General features: G+C 41.5%; 2 protein-coding genes across 2 annotated transcripts; one reads left to right on the forward strand and one right to left on the reverse strand.

Annotated features, from left to right (window-relative positions):
• Window positions 1–300: 300 nt before the first annotated feature.
• On the reverse strand, window positions 301–13,460 carry LOC126629077 (phosphoglucomutase, chloroplastic-like). Its single transcript, XM_050298964.1, has 22 exons — window positions 13,150–13,460; window positions 12,931–12,996; window positions 12,717–12,761; window positions 12,528–12,620; window positions 12,330–12,382; window positions 12,141–12,192; window positions 11,964–12,032; window positions 11,715–11,783; window positions 11,269–11,391; window positions 11,131–11,180; window positions 10,850–10,928; window positions 10,689–10,753; window positions 10,541–10,608; window positions 10,237–10,355; window positions 10,069–10,143; window positions 9,832–9,947; window positions 1,470–1,611; window positions 1,283–1,364; window positions 1,169–1,215; window positions 990–1,067; window positions 773–878; window positions 301–695 (listed from the first exon to the last, which is right to left on the reverse strand). Exons 1-22 carry the CDS (start codon window positions 13,375–13,377, stop codon window positions 628–630), a joined length of 1,893 nt encoding a protein of 630 aa, XP_050154921.1. The 5' UTR covers window positions 13,378–13,460; the 3' UTR covers window positions 301–627.
• Window positions 4,930–6,612, forward strand: LOC126629079 (uncharacterized). The gene has a single exon (XM_050298966.1). It carries the CDS (start codon window positions 5,938–5,940, stop codon window positions 6,610–6,612), a length of 675 nt encoding a protein of 224 aa, XP_050154923.1. The 5' UTR covers window positions 4,930–5,937.
• Window positions 13,461–14,407: the final 947 nt, after the last annotated feature.

Genomic DNA, 14,407 nt, shown 5'->3' on the forward strand with positions numbered 1-14,407 from the left:
TGAAAAGCTGTGTTGGATGAGTTCAAGGTATCAATAGATTTCTGGAGGTGTGTTTGCTACGTTTCCAGGGCAGAAATGGACTCACCCAAGTCGTCAACTTGCGTACACAGGTGTTCTTAACGAACATCGGCCACCGTAGCCACGGCATCTGGATCTGGGGTGGCGGAATGTGTGTTTTTTCCCATCGAATCGACGGGCTCTGATACCAGTTGGTACGCCCAATTGGATTCAGATGGCTACAAAAAGGGAAACTTGACAGAATCAGTGCAGAAATTAGAGAGAAAAGGGGAAAATGAGAAGTTGAGGAAAAGAGACAGATTTCATTCAATCATTCATAAATAATGGAGCCTATATATCTTTCCATTTAAACACATATCGGTTCTTTAGAACAACGAAAAAGCATCACACATTGAACCGAGGAATCAATATCTTTATTTTTACGTTCATATACTTCTCAACATATTATGCAAGGATCTTCAGGCCTTATTTTTGTTTCCTTTCCAGAAAGCTGGGACTACCTACCATAAACCAAAACTGAACATGGTGAATCTGCGTCAAAACGTGCTGCTTCCGGCAAAGCTTAGGGTAACACTTGGAAAGACGAGACCCGTCATGGTGTCACTGTGGTCATGTGATGACTGTGGGCTTCTCCCTTCCAGTGAATTCCTTCAGCTTCGATACAGACAATGCCAAATCTAAAGCGTAACCAGAAAAGGAGTAATAAGTAACAATGTATGTAAGGCTTTGTTATAGAAACAACAGAAAAACTAACCTATCAATGGCTTTAGTGCCGTTTGGGCATCCACGTCATGTTTAGAGGCATCTGGTTCATATTGTTCAATGTAAATTCGAACAGTTGCTCCTGCTGAACCCGTTCCCTATACAGATATATGAAATTGTAAGATACTTCTATTCTGTTGAAGATTTAAGTCCCGAAGATTAAAGTATAAATAAGTCATCAAAATAGGTAAAGAAAGAAAGTTTATTACTGATAAGCGATATATGATCCTTGATCCATCTGTAAAAACAAACCGAACACCTTGCTTTGAAGCCACACTTCCATCAACCTGCAAAATTGTATGAGATTGGATTTAAACAGGATGACCTAGCAAACTATTCATTTGCTTGAAGTCAAATTTGAGGAAGGAGAACATGTAATGGAACTTACAGGATCAGTGTACGTAAAGTCATCAGCAAATTGGAGAATGTAATTTCCTGTGGGATGATAACTTTCAGCCTCCAAGATCACGATAGTATCAAGAAAAGAGAGGTACAAACTTACCATACTTGTCACCGGTCTTGCTGCTAGAGATCAATTCTCGAAGATAATCTATCATTTTGTTGGCACCTGCAGACTCGCATTCCTGGGTAAAGTATACACGACTAGAGAAAGCACGAAGTTCCACAACTGAAACTGAAATACAGACTGATTATGCAAATATGATTTAGAATGCAGTTGTGATGCTCACTTCATAGTCATATCGAGAAAAGAAATTTCTTCCATAGGTTGCCCAGTGTTTCTTCACGACGTCTGCAACAGAGACCAACTTCTCCCCAGGTTTTTTGTCTTTGTTACGATATGCAATGATTGAAAGCCAAGCTAAAACTGCCCTGTCATTGGTAAATACTTGAGTCATTTTACTCAAGTGACCATTATTTTTCTTAACACCAAAAGAAGTGATAATCGATCGTGTGATAGAATGGGGAAAATATTTTTAGCTATGAAAATAAGAAGTTGAAGAGTCAGGCATACAAATAGAAAAATACAGAAACAAAGTATAAACGACTATATAGAAATAGAACAACAACAACAACAACAACAAAGCCTTTTCCCACTAAGTGGGGTCGGCTATATGAATCCTAGAACGCCATTGCGCTCGGTTTTGTGTCATGCCCTCCGTTAGATCCAAGTACTCTAAGTCTTTTCTTAGAGTCTCTTCCAAAGTTTTCCTAGGTCTTCCTCTACCCCTTCGGCCCTGAACCTCTGTCCCGTAGTCACATCTTCGAACCGGAGCGTCAGTCGGCCTTCTTTGCACATGTCCAAATCACCAGAGCCGATTTTCTCTCATCTTTCCTACAATTTCGGCTACTCCTACTTTACCTCGGATATCCTCATTCCCAATCTTATCCTTTCTCGTGTGCCCACACATCCCACGAAGCATCCTCATCTCCGCTACACCCATTTTGTGTACGTGTTGATGCTTCACCACCCAACATTCTCTGCCATACAACATCGCTGGCCTTATTGCCGTCCTATAAAATTTTTCCTTGAGATTCAGTGGCCTACGACGGTCACACAACACGCCGGATGCACTCTTTCCATCCAACTCGTATTCTATGGTTGAGATCTCCATCTAATTCTCCGTTCTCTTGCAAGATAGATCCTAGGTAACGAAAACGGTCGCTTTTTGTGATCTCGCTAGATTGCTCCGGTCATTAGTGTGGATAAGTATATAAATGGATAGAGATAGGAAAGCAAACACAAGATGTACGTGGTTCACCCAGATTGGCTACGTCCACGGAATAGAAGAGTTCTCATTAATTGTGAAGGGTTTACACAAGTACATAGGTTCAAGCTCTCCTTTAGTGAGTACGAGTGAATGATTTAGTACAAATGACATTAGGAAATATTGTGGGAGAATGATCTCGTAATCACGAAACTTCTAAGTATCGGAGTGTGGTGTCGTCTTGACTTGCCTTATCTGTCTCATAGGTAGATGTGGCATCTTCTCTGGAAGTACTCTTCCTCCATCCAGGGGTGGTATCTTTAACTGGTGGAGATGCACAAGGTAATGTATCAATTTCACTTGAAGCTTACTTGTAGTTTCAGGCTTGGTCAAGCGCGATACAAACCATGTAGTAGGAGTCCCCCAAGTCGCCGAGCTAGGGGGTCTGCTGAAAGAGGTGACAGACAAGGTAAGCAATCAGAGCTCCGACTGATTGTTCACATTCTCCCCATCTTGCAGCAGCATGAAGGATAAAGAGAAGAAAAATGAGAAGAGATGATATGAGATACTTTTGCTTTTGAAGAAGTAACTTTCCACAGGCTTATTCTTGAACTGAGCTGGAGGGTTTTCTGGTTTCCTCCAGAGTATAAGGCCGACTGAAGAATTTGAGGGTCAAAACAAGTCCATCAAATCTAGAGTACGTTCGACCCTGCTGATATGGGATACTTTTGCTTTTGACAGAGTAATGGATGTATCGGCACGTGTGCTGTTACGCTTGTCTCCACATGCTTCCTTGTATCCTTCGCACTTGCCCTATCTGTTCCTCAAGCAGATGCGGAATCTTCCCTGGAAACATAAGATGATGAAGATGAGTACTCGAGAGCAATGCCAGGTAAGTAATCAGGTAAGGGGTTCCAGGCAGTCAGTTCCTGGCTGGAAGCTTGATTCCAAGTGCTGACATATTGCTCTCTTTCTCCTTGTCTTGCAGGTAAAAACAAGGCCAAAAGAAAAAACAGGGAAAAAGCATGATATGGGATACTCTTGCTTTTAACCCTGATGATATGAGATATTCTTGCTCTAGTATAGCTTGTTTGCAGAGGTATTATCGGGGGGAAAGAAAGCTGAATATTTCGAAAGGCTTTGTTGGGAGTGCCCTCTCAGATATGATGAAGGGTTGAGCATTTTTGCAGGTCTGCCTGTCCGTTGGGATGGAGGTCGACATATATAGGAGTCTCCCTAACAACAAGTAGTAATGCTATTCCTTTACCCTGCTTGGTCATAGCACGGTAGTGGGAGCTGCCAGTTTCACATGTTTTAACTCTGTCAGAGCACTTTGAAAAAGTGGTCTGTGGTATCTGGCTCTCGAGATTCGGAGAACGATGCCTCTTCGATTTTTGAGAAAGCAATCATGCTGGGGGTCTGACTCTCGAGATTCGGAGAGCAGTGTCTCTTCGATTTTTGAGGAAGTAATCATGTTGGGAGTCTGGCTCTCGAGATTCGGAAGGCGGTGCCTCTTCGATTTTGGAGCAAGCAATCTTGTTGGGAGTGTTGTCTCGAATGTGAGTAAAGGTTGGACATGTTTGCTAGTCTACCTTGCCACGAAGCACAAAGGTTGACACACAGGGACTTTCCAATTATCCAGCAATGGTACTGTTCCTTTACCCTCTCTTCGATTTTGAGAAAGTAGTCATGTTGGGAGTCTGGCTCTCGAGATTCGGAGGACGGTGCATCTTCGATTTTGGAGCAAGCAATCTTGTTGGGACTGTTTTCTCGAATGTGAGTAAAGGTTGGGCATGTTTGCTAGTCTACCTTGCCACGAAGCACAGAGGTTGACACACAGGGACTTTCCAATTATCCAGCAGTGGTACTGTTCCTTTACCCTTGTGGGTAATAATATGGTAGCTAGACCTTCAAAATTTATGTGTCTAAACTTTGTTAGTGCTGTTTCTTTGCTATTCTTTTACCTTTCTTGGTCAGAGCGATGTAGTGGGAGCTGCAAGCTTCACGTGCTCAACTTTGGCAGAGAACTTTGGCAAAGTGATCTGTGGTACCCATGAGTTATTGTTGCGTGTGGGAAGTGGGTGATTGAACAGTAAGATTCATGTGCTTTCTACTTCACCAGAAGTCTTCGACAGAATGCCCATAATTTCTGCAAAGCTGAGTGTGCGTGTGACAGGTGCTGACAAGGCTAGAAAAGTAGATGCCTCTTCGATTTCTGAGATCGGCCCTCGTGGTATCTGAGCAGCCCAGCTTTTGAGAAAGCGAGCGCCTCTTCGATTGATTCGGAGAACGGTGCCTCACCGATTTTTGAGAAAGCAATCATGCTGGGGGTCTGGCTCTCGAGATTCGGGGAGCAGTGTCTCTTCGATTTTTTAGAAAGTAATCATGTTGGGAGAGTGGCTCTCGAGATTCGGAGGGCGGTGCCTCTTCGATTTTGGAGCAAGCAATCTTGTTGGGAGTGTTTTCTCGAATGTGAGTAAAGGTTGGGCATGTTTGCTAGTCTACCTTGCCACGAAGCACAGAGGTTGACACACAGGGACTTTCCAATTATCCAGCAATGGTACTGTTCCTTTACCATCTCTTCGATTTTTAAGAAAGTAGTCATGTTGGGAGTCTGGCTCTTTAGATTCGGAGGACGGTGCCTCTTCGATTTTGGAGCAAGCAATCTTATTGGGAGTGTTTTCTCGAATGTGAGTAAAGGTTGGGCATGTTTGCTAGTCTACCTTGCCACGAAGCACAGAGGTTGACATACATGGACTTTCCAATTATCCAGCAGTGGTACTGTTCCTTTACCCTTGTGGGTAATAATATGGTAGCTAGACCTTCAAAATTTATGGGTCTAAACTTTGTTAGTGCTGTTTCTTTGCTATTCTTTTACCCTTCTTGGTCAGAGCGATGTAGTGGGAGCTGCAAGCTTCACGTGCTCAACTTTGGCAGAGAACTTTGGCAAAGTTATCTGTGGTACCCATGAGCTATTGTTGCGTGTGGGAAGTGGGTGATTGAACAGTAAGATTCATGTGTTTTCTACTTCCCCAGAAGTCTTTGACAGAATGCCCATAATTTCCGCAAAGCTGAGTGTGCGTGTGACAGGTGCTGACAAGGCTGGAAAAGTAGGTGCCTCTTCGATTTCTGAGATCGGCCCTCGTGGTCTCTAGGGAGCCCAGCTTTTGAGAAAGCGAGCGCCTCTTCGATTTCTGAGATCGGCCTTCGTGGTCTTTGAGCAGCCCAACTTTTGAGAAAGCAAACGGCTCTTCGATTTCTGAGATCAACCCTCGTGATCTCTAAGCAGCCCAACTTTTGAGAAAGCAAACGCCTCTTCGATTTCTGAGCAGGCGCCTCTTTGATTTCTGAAGCTCCGTCGAGTGCAGATTTTTATAGAGGCTGGCATTAAGTTCCAAAGCACACTTGAATCTCCACCAGTAGAAGCTTCATTCTTGCACTTCTAAGATCTTGATTTGTCCGACCTCTTCTCTCTTCAACACCTTTGAAAATGTCTGGCCCCTCCGACCGTCGTTTTGACTTGAACCTTGTTGAAGAGGCAGCCCCGCCTTCTCCAGACAACATATGGCGCCCATCCTTCGTCTCCTCAACTGGTCCTCTTACCGTTGGGGATTCCGTGATGAAGAATGATATGACCGCTGCGGTGGTGGCCAGGAACCTTCTCACTCCCAAAGATAACAGACTACTTTCCAAACGGTCTGATGAGTTAGCTGTTAAGGATTCGCTGGCTCTCAGTGTTCAGTGTGCAGGTTCTGTGTCTAATATGGCCCAACGCCTATTTGCTCGAACCCGCCAAGTTGAATCATTGGCGGCTGAAGTGATGAGTCTCAAACAGGAGATTAGAGGGCTCAAGCATGAGAATAAACAGTTGCACCGGCTCGCACATGACTATGCTACAAACATGAAGAGGAAGCTTGACCAGATGAAGGAAACTGATGGTCAGGTTTTACTTGATCATCAGAGATTTGTGGGTTTGTTCCAAAGGCATTTATTGCCTTCGTCTTCTGGGGCTGTACCGCGTAATGAAGCTCCAAATGATCAACCTCTGATGCCTCCTCCTTCTAGGGTTCTGTCCAGTACTGAGGCTCCAAATGATCCCCCTCCGGTGCCTTCTCTTTCTGGGGCTCTACCGACTGCTGAGACTTCTCCTAAGCAACCTTTGTGAAGGCTCCCTCTTGTGTGTTTATTTTGACTCATGTATATGTACATATTTGTAGCTTATCGGGGATATCAATAAATAAGCTTTCCTTCATTTCAACGTATTGTGTTAAATACACCAAAGCCTTCTTCGCTAAGTTCTTTGAATTTTCTTTTGTTGAAGCTTGTATGTTGAAGCTTTCTGAGTGGAGCATGTAGGTTGGGGTAGTGTTCCCTTAAGTTCCCGAGTGAGGAAAACTTCTTGGTTGGAGACTTGGAAAATCCAAGTCACTGAGTGGGATCGGCTATATGAATCTTAGAACGCCATTGTGCTCGATCCTGTGTCATGTCCTTCGTTAGATCCAAGTACTCTAAGTCTTTTCTTAGAGTCTCTTCCAAAGTTTTCCTAGGTCTTCCTCTACCCCTTCGGCCCTGAACCTCTGTCCCATAGTCGCATCTTCTAATCGGAGCGTCAGTAGGCCTTCTTTGCACATGTCCAAACCACCGTAACCGATTTTCTCTCATCTTTCCTTCAATTTCGGCTACTCCTACTTTACCCCGGATATCCTCATTCCTAATCTTATCCTTTCTCGTGTGCCCACACATCCAACGAAGCATCCTCATCTCCGCTACACCCATTTTGTGTACGTGTTGATGTTTCACCGCCCAACATTCTGTGCCATACATCATCGCCGACCTTATTGCCGTCCTATAAAATTTTCCCTTGAGCTTCAATGGCATACGGCGGTCACACAACACGCCGGATGCACTCTTCCACTTCATCCATCCAGCTTGTATTCTATGGTTGAGATCTCCATCTAATTCTCCGTTCTTTTGCAAGATAGATCCTAGGTAACGAAAACGGTCGCTCTTTGGTATTTCTTGATCTCCGATCCTCACCCCTAACTCGTTTTGGCCTCCATTTGCACTGAACTTGCTCTCCATATATTCTGTCTTTGATCGGCTTAGGCGAAGACCTTTAGATTCCAACACTTCTCTCCAAAGGTTAAGCTTTGCATTTACCCCTTCCTGAGTTTCATCTATCAACACTATATCGTCTGCGAAAAGCATACACCAAGGAATATCATCTTGAATATGTCCTGTTAACTCATCCATTACCAACGCAAAAAGGTAAGGACTTAAGGATGAGCCTTGATGTAATCCTACAGTTATGGGAAAGCTTTCAGTTTGTCCTTCATGAGTTCTTACGGCAGTCTTTGCTCCTTCATACATATCCTTTATAGCTTGGATATATGCTACTCGTACTCCTTTCTTCTCTAAAATCCTCCAAAGAATGTCTCTTGGGACCCTATCATACGCTTTTTCCAAATCTATAAAGACCATGTGTAAATCCTTTTTCCCATCTCTATATCTTTCCATCAATCTTCGTAAGAGATAGATTGCCTCCATGGTTGAGCGCCCTGGCATGAACCCGAATTGGTTGTCCGAAACCCGTGTCTCTTGCCTCAATCTATGCTCAATGACTCTCTCCCAGAGCTTCATTGTATGACTCATTAGCTTAATACCCCTATAGTTCATGCAATTTTGTACGTCGCCCTTATTCTTGTAGATAGGCACCAAAGTGCTCGTTCGCCACTCATTTGGCATCTTCTTCGTTTTCAAAATCTTATTGAAAAGGTCAGTGAGCCATGTTATACCTGTCTCTCCCAAAACTTTCCACACTTCGATTGGTATATCGTCTGGGCCTATTGCTTTTCTATGCTTCATCTTCTTCAAAGCTACAACCACTTCTTCCTTCCAGATTCGACGATAAAATGAGTAGTTTCTACACTCTTCTGAGTTACTCAACTCCCCTAAAGAAGCACTCCTTTCATGTCCTTCATTGAAAAGCTTATGAAAATAACCTCTCCATCTGTCTTTAACCGCGTTCTCTGTAGCAAGAACCTTTCCATCCTCATCCTTGATGCACCTCACTTGGTTTAGGTCCCTTGTCTTCTTTTCCCTTGCTCTAGCTAGTTTATAGATATCCAACTCTCCTTCTTTGGTATCTAGTCGTTTATACATATCGTCGTAAGCCGCTAACTTAGCTTCTCTGACAGCTTTCTTGGCCTCTTGCTTCGCTTTTCTATACCTTTCACCATTTTCATCGGTCCTCTCCTTGTATAAGGCTTTACAACATTCCTTCTTAGCCTTCACCTTTGTTTGTACCTCCTCATTCCACCACCAAGATTCCTTTTGGTGTGGGGCAAAGCCCTTGGACTCTCCTAATACCTCTTTTGCTACTTTTCGGATACAACTAGCCATGGAATCCCACATTTGGCTAGCTTCCCCCTCTCTATCCCACACACATTGGGTGATTACCTTCTCTTTGAAAATGGCTTGTTTTTCTTCTTTTAGATTCCACCATCTAGTTCTTGGGCACTTCCAAGTCTTGTTCTTTTGTCTTACTCTTTTGATATGTACATCCATCACCAACAAGCGATGTTGATTAGCCACGCTCTCTCCTGGTATAACTTTGCAATCCTTACAAGTTATACGATCCCCTTTCCTCATTAGAAGAAAATCTATTTGTGTTTTTGACGACCCACTCTTGTAGGTGATCACATGTTCTTCTCTCTTCTTAAAGAAGGTGTTGGCTAAAAAGAGATCATATGCCATTGCAAAATCCAAGATAGCTTCCCCATCCTCGTTTCTCTCCCCAAAACCATGGCCACCATGAAAACCTCCATAGTTGCCTGTCTCCCTGCCCACGTGTCCATTTAAATCTCCTCCTATAAATAACTTCTCCGTCTGAGCAATTCCTTGCACCAAGTCTCCAAGATCTTCCCAAAATTTCTCCTTCGAACTCGTATCCAACCCTACTTGAGGTGCGTACGCACTAATCACATTGATAAGTTCTTGTCCTATTACAATCTTGATTGCCATGATTCTATCTCCTACCCTCTTGACATCTACAACATCTTGTACCAAGGTCTTGTCCACGATGATGCCAACACCGTTTCTCGTTCTATTTGTGCCCGAATACCAAAGTTTAAACCCTGAGTTTTCTAGATCCTTTGCCTTACTACCGACCCACTTAGTTTCTTGTAGGCACATAATATTTATCCTTCTCCTCATATTTCAAATAAGTGCCAAATCAAGTAACGGAACAAAAGGATTCAAGAAACCAACTTAAGCAGAAAATTACAGCTTTTGTTATTAAGAAGCCTAGATAGGGAAAATCTTGTTTAACGCAGGAAAAATGTGCACCACCGTGATCACCTAATGTATAGATTTAGACAAATACCATATGCCATCTTTCTCGCGGATGTGATCAGAACCTGTTCCAAAACTCTCTTCCCCGCATATAGATAACTTCCCAGCATCCATAAGATTCCCAAAGAACTTCCAACCAGTGGGAACCTGAGCCCGAAAAAGGTACATTATATGTTACTAGAAGAGCATCTTGTAGAATTAAACAACTGCACCAAATACATTATGATTCTACGTTTTTTATCAATACAATAGTCAAGGAGAATGAAACCTCAAAGAAAGGAAGCTTCAATTTTTCAGCAACACGATCAAGTGCACCACTTGTTGGCATGGATCGAGCTAATCCCTAAATAATTAAAGGAAATAAACAGTCATTTCTTGTTGTTCTACAAGAAAACCTCACTGCAAGCAAATAACAGTGGAAATAAAGGTGCATAACCTTGGGGCCACTCCGGAAGTATGGAATAGCTTCTTGGGCATTGGCTGCAATAATTGCAACAGAGTCTGAAGGAGTAACGAAAAAGCCTCTACCAAGAATCATGTTCCTATCACCATCCCCTAATCAAAAATGAAATTTTTGTCATTCAACACAATGATACGTCCATTGCAACTTCTAAAGTGGCAGTTATAACGGAAATCTGTATAATGTATGACTTTGGCATTTCCATACTAAACCAAACAGCATGGCTCTTTAGTCATAAATCCATTCACACAAATTCTCTCTCCTTAGTCATCTAACATACCATCACTAGCAGCCCCAAAGTCAGGTCCATTTTCGCTATACAGAATGTTGACCAAATCCTTGGCATATCTATTTGACAACACAAGTCGAAATTAGCAGTGGCCTAGTATAGTAGTAAAGCAACATAACTTTAATTACTAAACTCTTACGTAAGATTAGGATCTGGATGGCCATGACCAAAATCCTCCAGAGGCACTCCATTTGAAATTGAATCCTATACGCAGCATGCCAAACATCTCTCATTAGGAATACAGACATTAGATAACATACAGAGTATAATCACTTTGAAGTTTTCCTATAGGCAGCACACCAGACTGGCTCCGAGCTTATCCACAAAGATGGGTTTCGCATAAGCACCAGTAACAGCATGCATTGCATCAAACATAAACCTGAAAAGTTCCAGTCATTAAGAAATATTTCAAAAATCATGATATTACCCTCTATGAGTTTGAAACTTTACACTGGAAGCATGGCATGAATGAATAGGAAGTGATTCCTAATTACTAACAAATTCCCGGTTCTAAACCTATATCCAGAGTGAAATAAACTAGCATACAGAAAGAGTCATTGCTAGACATCAGATTAACATACCTGAAGTCTAACTGTAGAAGACTTTTGATAAGTTGGAAATCAAATACGTTCTGCACAAAATCCCATAGAATTAGTTATCTTCAAACTGGATGAATTTTCATGTCAAAGTTCTTATGATGCATGATTTTTGTCCCCTACCTCCAACAATTCCAAATAGTCAGAAACCGGATCAACAACTTCAACACTGAATTTTCCATACTTTACAACTCCGAGAGTAGATAGGTCAACATCAGCAATATCTGCTATCTTTATTTCAGCGATCTGCATTGTACTTATATGATTCAAACTTAAATTCGAATATAGAAACGTACAGTAAGAAGTTAAGAACACATGAAATTCAATGCAATCTGAGTTTTGGAACTTATGCTTCAACGTTATATAACTGGAGGACAAAGCTTCTCCAACTGGAGATTGCTATTGTCAACTAGCTGTTTTTCAAAGTAATTGTTAATTTTGAATAGTAGAGCTTTAACTGTATTGAATCCAGAAGAAGACATGAAAGCAAGAAAAAACTAGCCACATTTGACAAGTACAAATAGAAGGATAGTAAATGTAGCAAATACGCATATGAAGCCAGCACTTACAGAAAGAGTGTTTCCGTAAATCATGTCTGTGATGGACTCGGGTGCAGGTTGGCCACTGTTGTAATTAAACTAGAAAGTGAACAAGAGTCAGATATCATGAAGTAGTGGATTTGGAGATATTGAAATTTATAAACACAAAACTGAAAGAAATTCAAGACAAAATAGTTGAAACACGGAAACTTCGAAGACTAGATCCTATCAGATTGCATCACCATCCATTCTTTAAATTATGTATGCATAAGAACTCACCTTAATACCCCAATCATAATCAGGCCCACCAGGATTGTGGCTTGCACTCATAATAAATCCCCCATTGGCCTATAAAATAATTGAGTAATCAGAAACAAGACAAGGGACAAATAAATCCAATTAAACAAGATGTGCCAAGATGCAGAAATACAGAAAAATCGAGCAGCACTAGCTTGCCTGCCTCTTTCTGATTACTGCAGAAACGGCAGGTGTTGACAAAATTCCTTCCCTGCATCACAAAGTTCATCATTGACTCATATATTTAAAGCCAAAATGCATTACATAGAAGAGCATCAAAAGAATCACAAGATTAAAACAATCATAAAGGTACTACCACTGGAAATATCAGCCAACCAAGACACTTACTTGCCAACCAAAATTTTCCCAACACCATTCCCAGCGGCAATTTTGATAATAATCTGCATTGTACATCCACAAAGATAATCACTAACGAAGACAGTAGGATTTCTAGCATCAATGGAAACAGAAAGTAAAAGCAAACTGCAAAATTAAACGCAGCTTTGATTGTTTACGAAAATAAAGAATGAAACATTGGTAAAGAACCTGTGCAGCTTCACGATTAAAGTAACGACCATCACCTCCTAACACCAATAACCCATTCTTGTAATCCTCGGGCGGCAATGAATCAAATAAAGCCTACGCAATAGAAAATTCGAAATGACATTCAAAACCACAATGCACTAAAACCAAAGATGAATTCAACACCTACAAAACCAGTGTAAGTATTCATACCTGAATCCAATTTGCAAGGTAATTTTCTTGCTGAAAAACTTTCACCTAGAAAAACCAAATTACATTTTTCGACAAAAAAGAATCAGCCTTCAATTGTTAGACGAAATATCCAACACAATGTAGGGAAAAAACTGTTTAATTTAGCTCCATTTAGAATACAGGAAGTCCATTCAAACGGCCAAAAGGGCATAAATTAAAATATTCAAGAACCAACCTTTTTTCGTAGACCACTGGTTCCAGTCTTCTGACCTTCGATTGGTTTAGTGGGAACCAAATTAATCTGAAAAAAAAAAAAACAAAAAAAACCCCATCTGTTAAATCAACCCAGAAGTCAAAACCAATATGATTGACAGAGAGAAACGCATTCACACACGCACACATATTGCAACACACACATAGAAATTAATGTGCAATATACAATTGAGTGAGATACCTTGATGCCCTGTGGATCAGCAACCGTGGTTGGGGAAGAAGAGGAGGAGGAAGCGGCTCTAATGGTGAGGGAGTGTGAGGTTCTGAGTGGGAGGTGTGGAAGGGGAGAGGAGGAGATGAGTGAGAGAGATGGGTTTGGAGGAGATACAGTGGCATTTGATGATGGTGATAAAGTTTTGGGTCTGAAGGTTGGGGAAAGAAGGTTGTGTAATCTGAGAGAAAGTGCCATTGTTCTTGAGTTTGTGTTTCAGAGGCAGAGAGAGAGAGAGAGAGAGAGAGAGAGAGAGAGAGAGAGGAAGTAGACGTTAGGGGAAGATTGAGGTACCTGACAGCTGGATGGAAGTTAGGAAAATCCAAGTTGCCACATGTACGTTGGGTAACACTTATCTAGAGAGTTGTGTCATCATGTGAAGTTGAAGTTTGGGATTGCTTTTTCAGGATCAGGATCCTCCCCCGAGCAATCGGAGAGGATCCTCCTGACCAGGCCTATCGGGCCGTTTAAAATTTACTCAACGGCTACAAACAGAGCATTCCACTAAAAGTTATAATAATTATAACCGTTGGATAACCTTTGAACGGTCGGTCGGGAGGATCTCTCCATTTGCTCAGGAGAGGATCCTCCTAACCGGGCTCAATGGGCCGTTTAAAATTTATCCAACGGCTACAAACAGATGGCTCCACTAAAAGTTATAATAATTATAACCGTTAGATAACTTTTGAACGGTCCGATGGACTCAGTCATGAGCATGGAAGAAAATATCGATAATATCGGAAATATCGGTAGTCCGAAAACACGGAAATATCGATGAAAATATCGGTAAAATATCGATATCGATAAAAATTACATGGAAACCACGGAAATTGTAAGAAAAACTTGGAAATTTTAATTGAAACTTTGCAAGATGTTTATTTAGTCAATTATCTATTAGTTTATCACAAAAAATTGGAAGGAAATGCATTGCATGATGGATTTAACTGATTTAAATTGATTATATAGCGAGCTGGCAAACATTGTGAGTGTAAAAAATATGTAGTAATTAATGAAAAAAGTTTAAAGACACCACAATCATTATATATAATGAATTAGTACAATATTTTACACTTTATATATTGCATTTTTTTTTCTCTCAGATAACACACACAGACTGACACATAGCCTGGATATTTTGAAAGCAGGTTTGGATTTTTTTTTTCTTCTCTCGGATAACACACACACACACCCCACTTCTACACACACACACACTTCAAAGTGCACCCCA

This window comes from Malus sylvestris, chromosome 7, assembly GCF_916048215.2.
Source record: "Malus sylvestris chromosome 7, drMalSylv7.2, whole genome shotgun sequence".
Taxonomy (NCBI): Eukaryota; Viridiplantae; Streptophyta; class Magnoliopsida; order Rosales; family Rosaceae; genus Malus; species Malus sylvestris.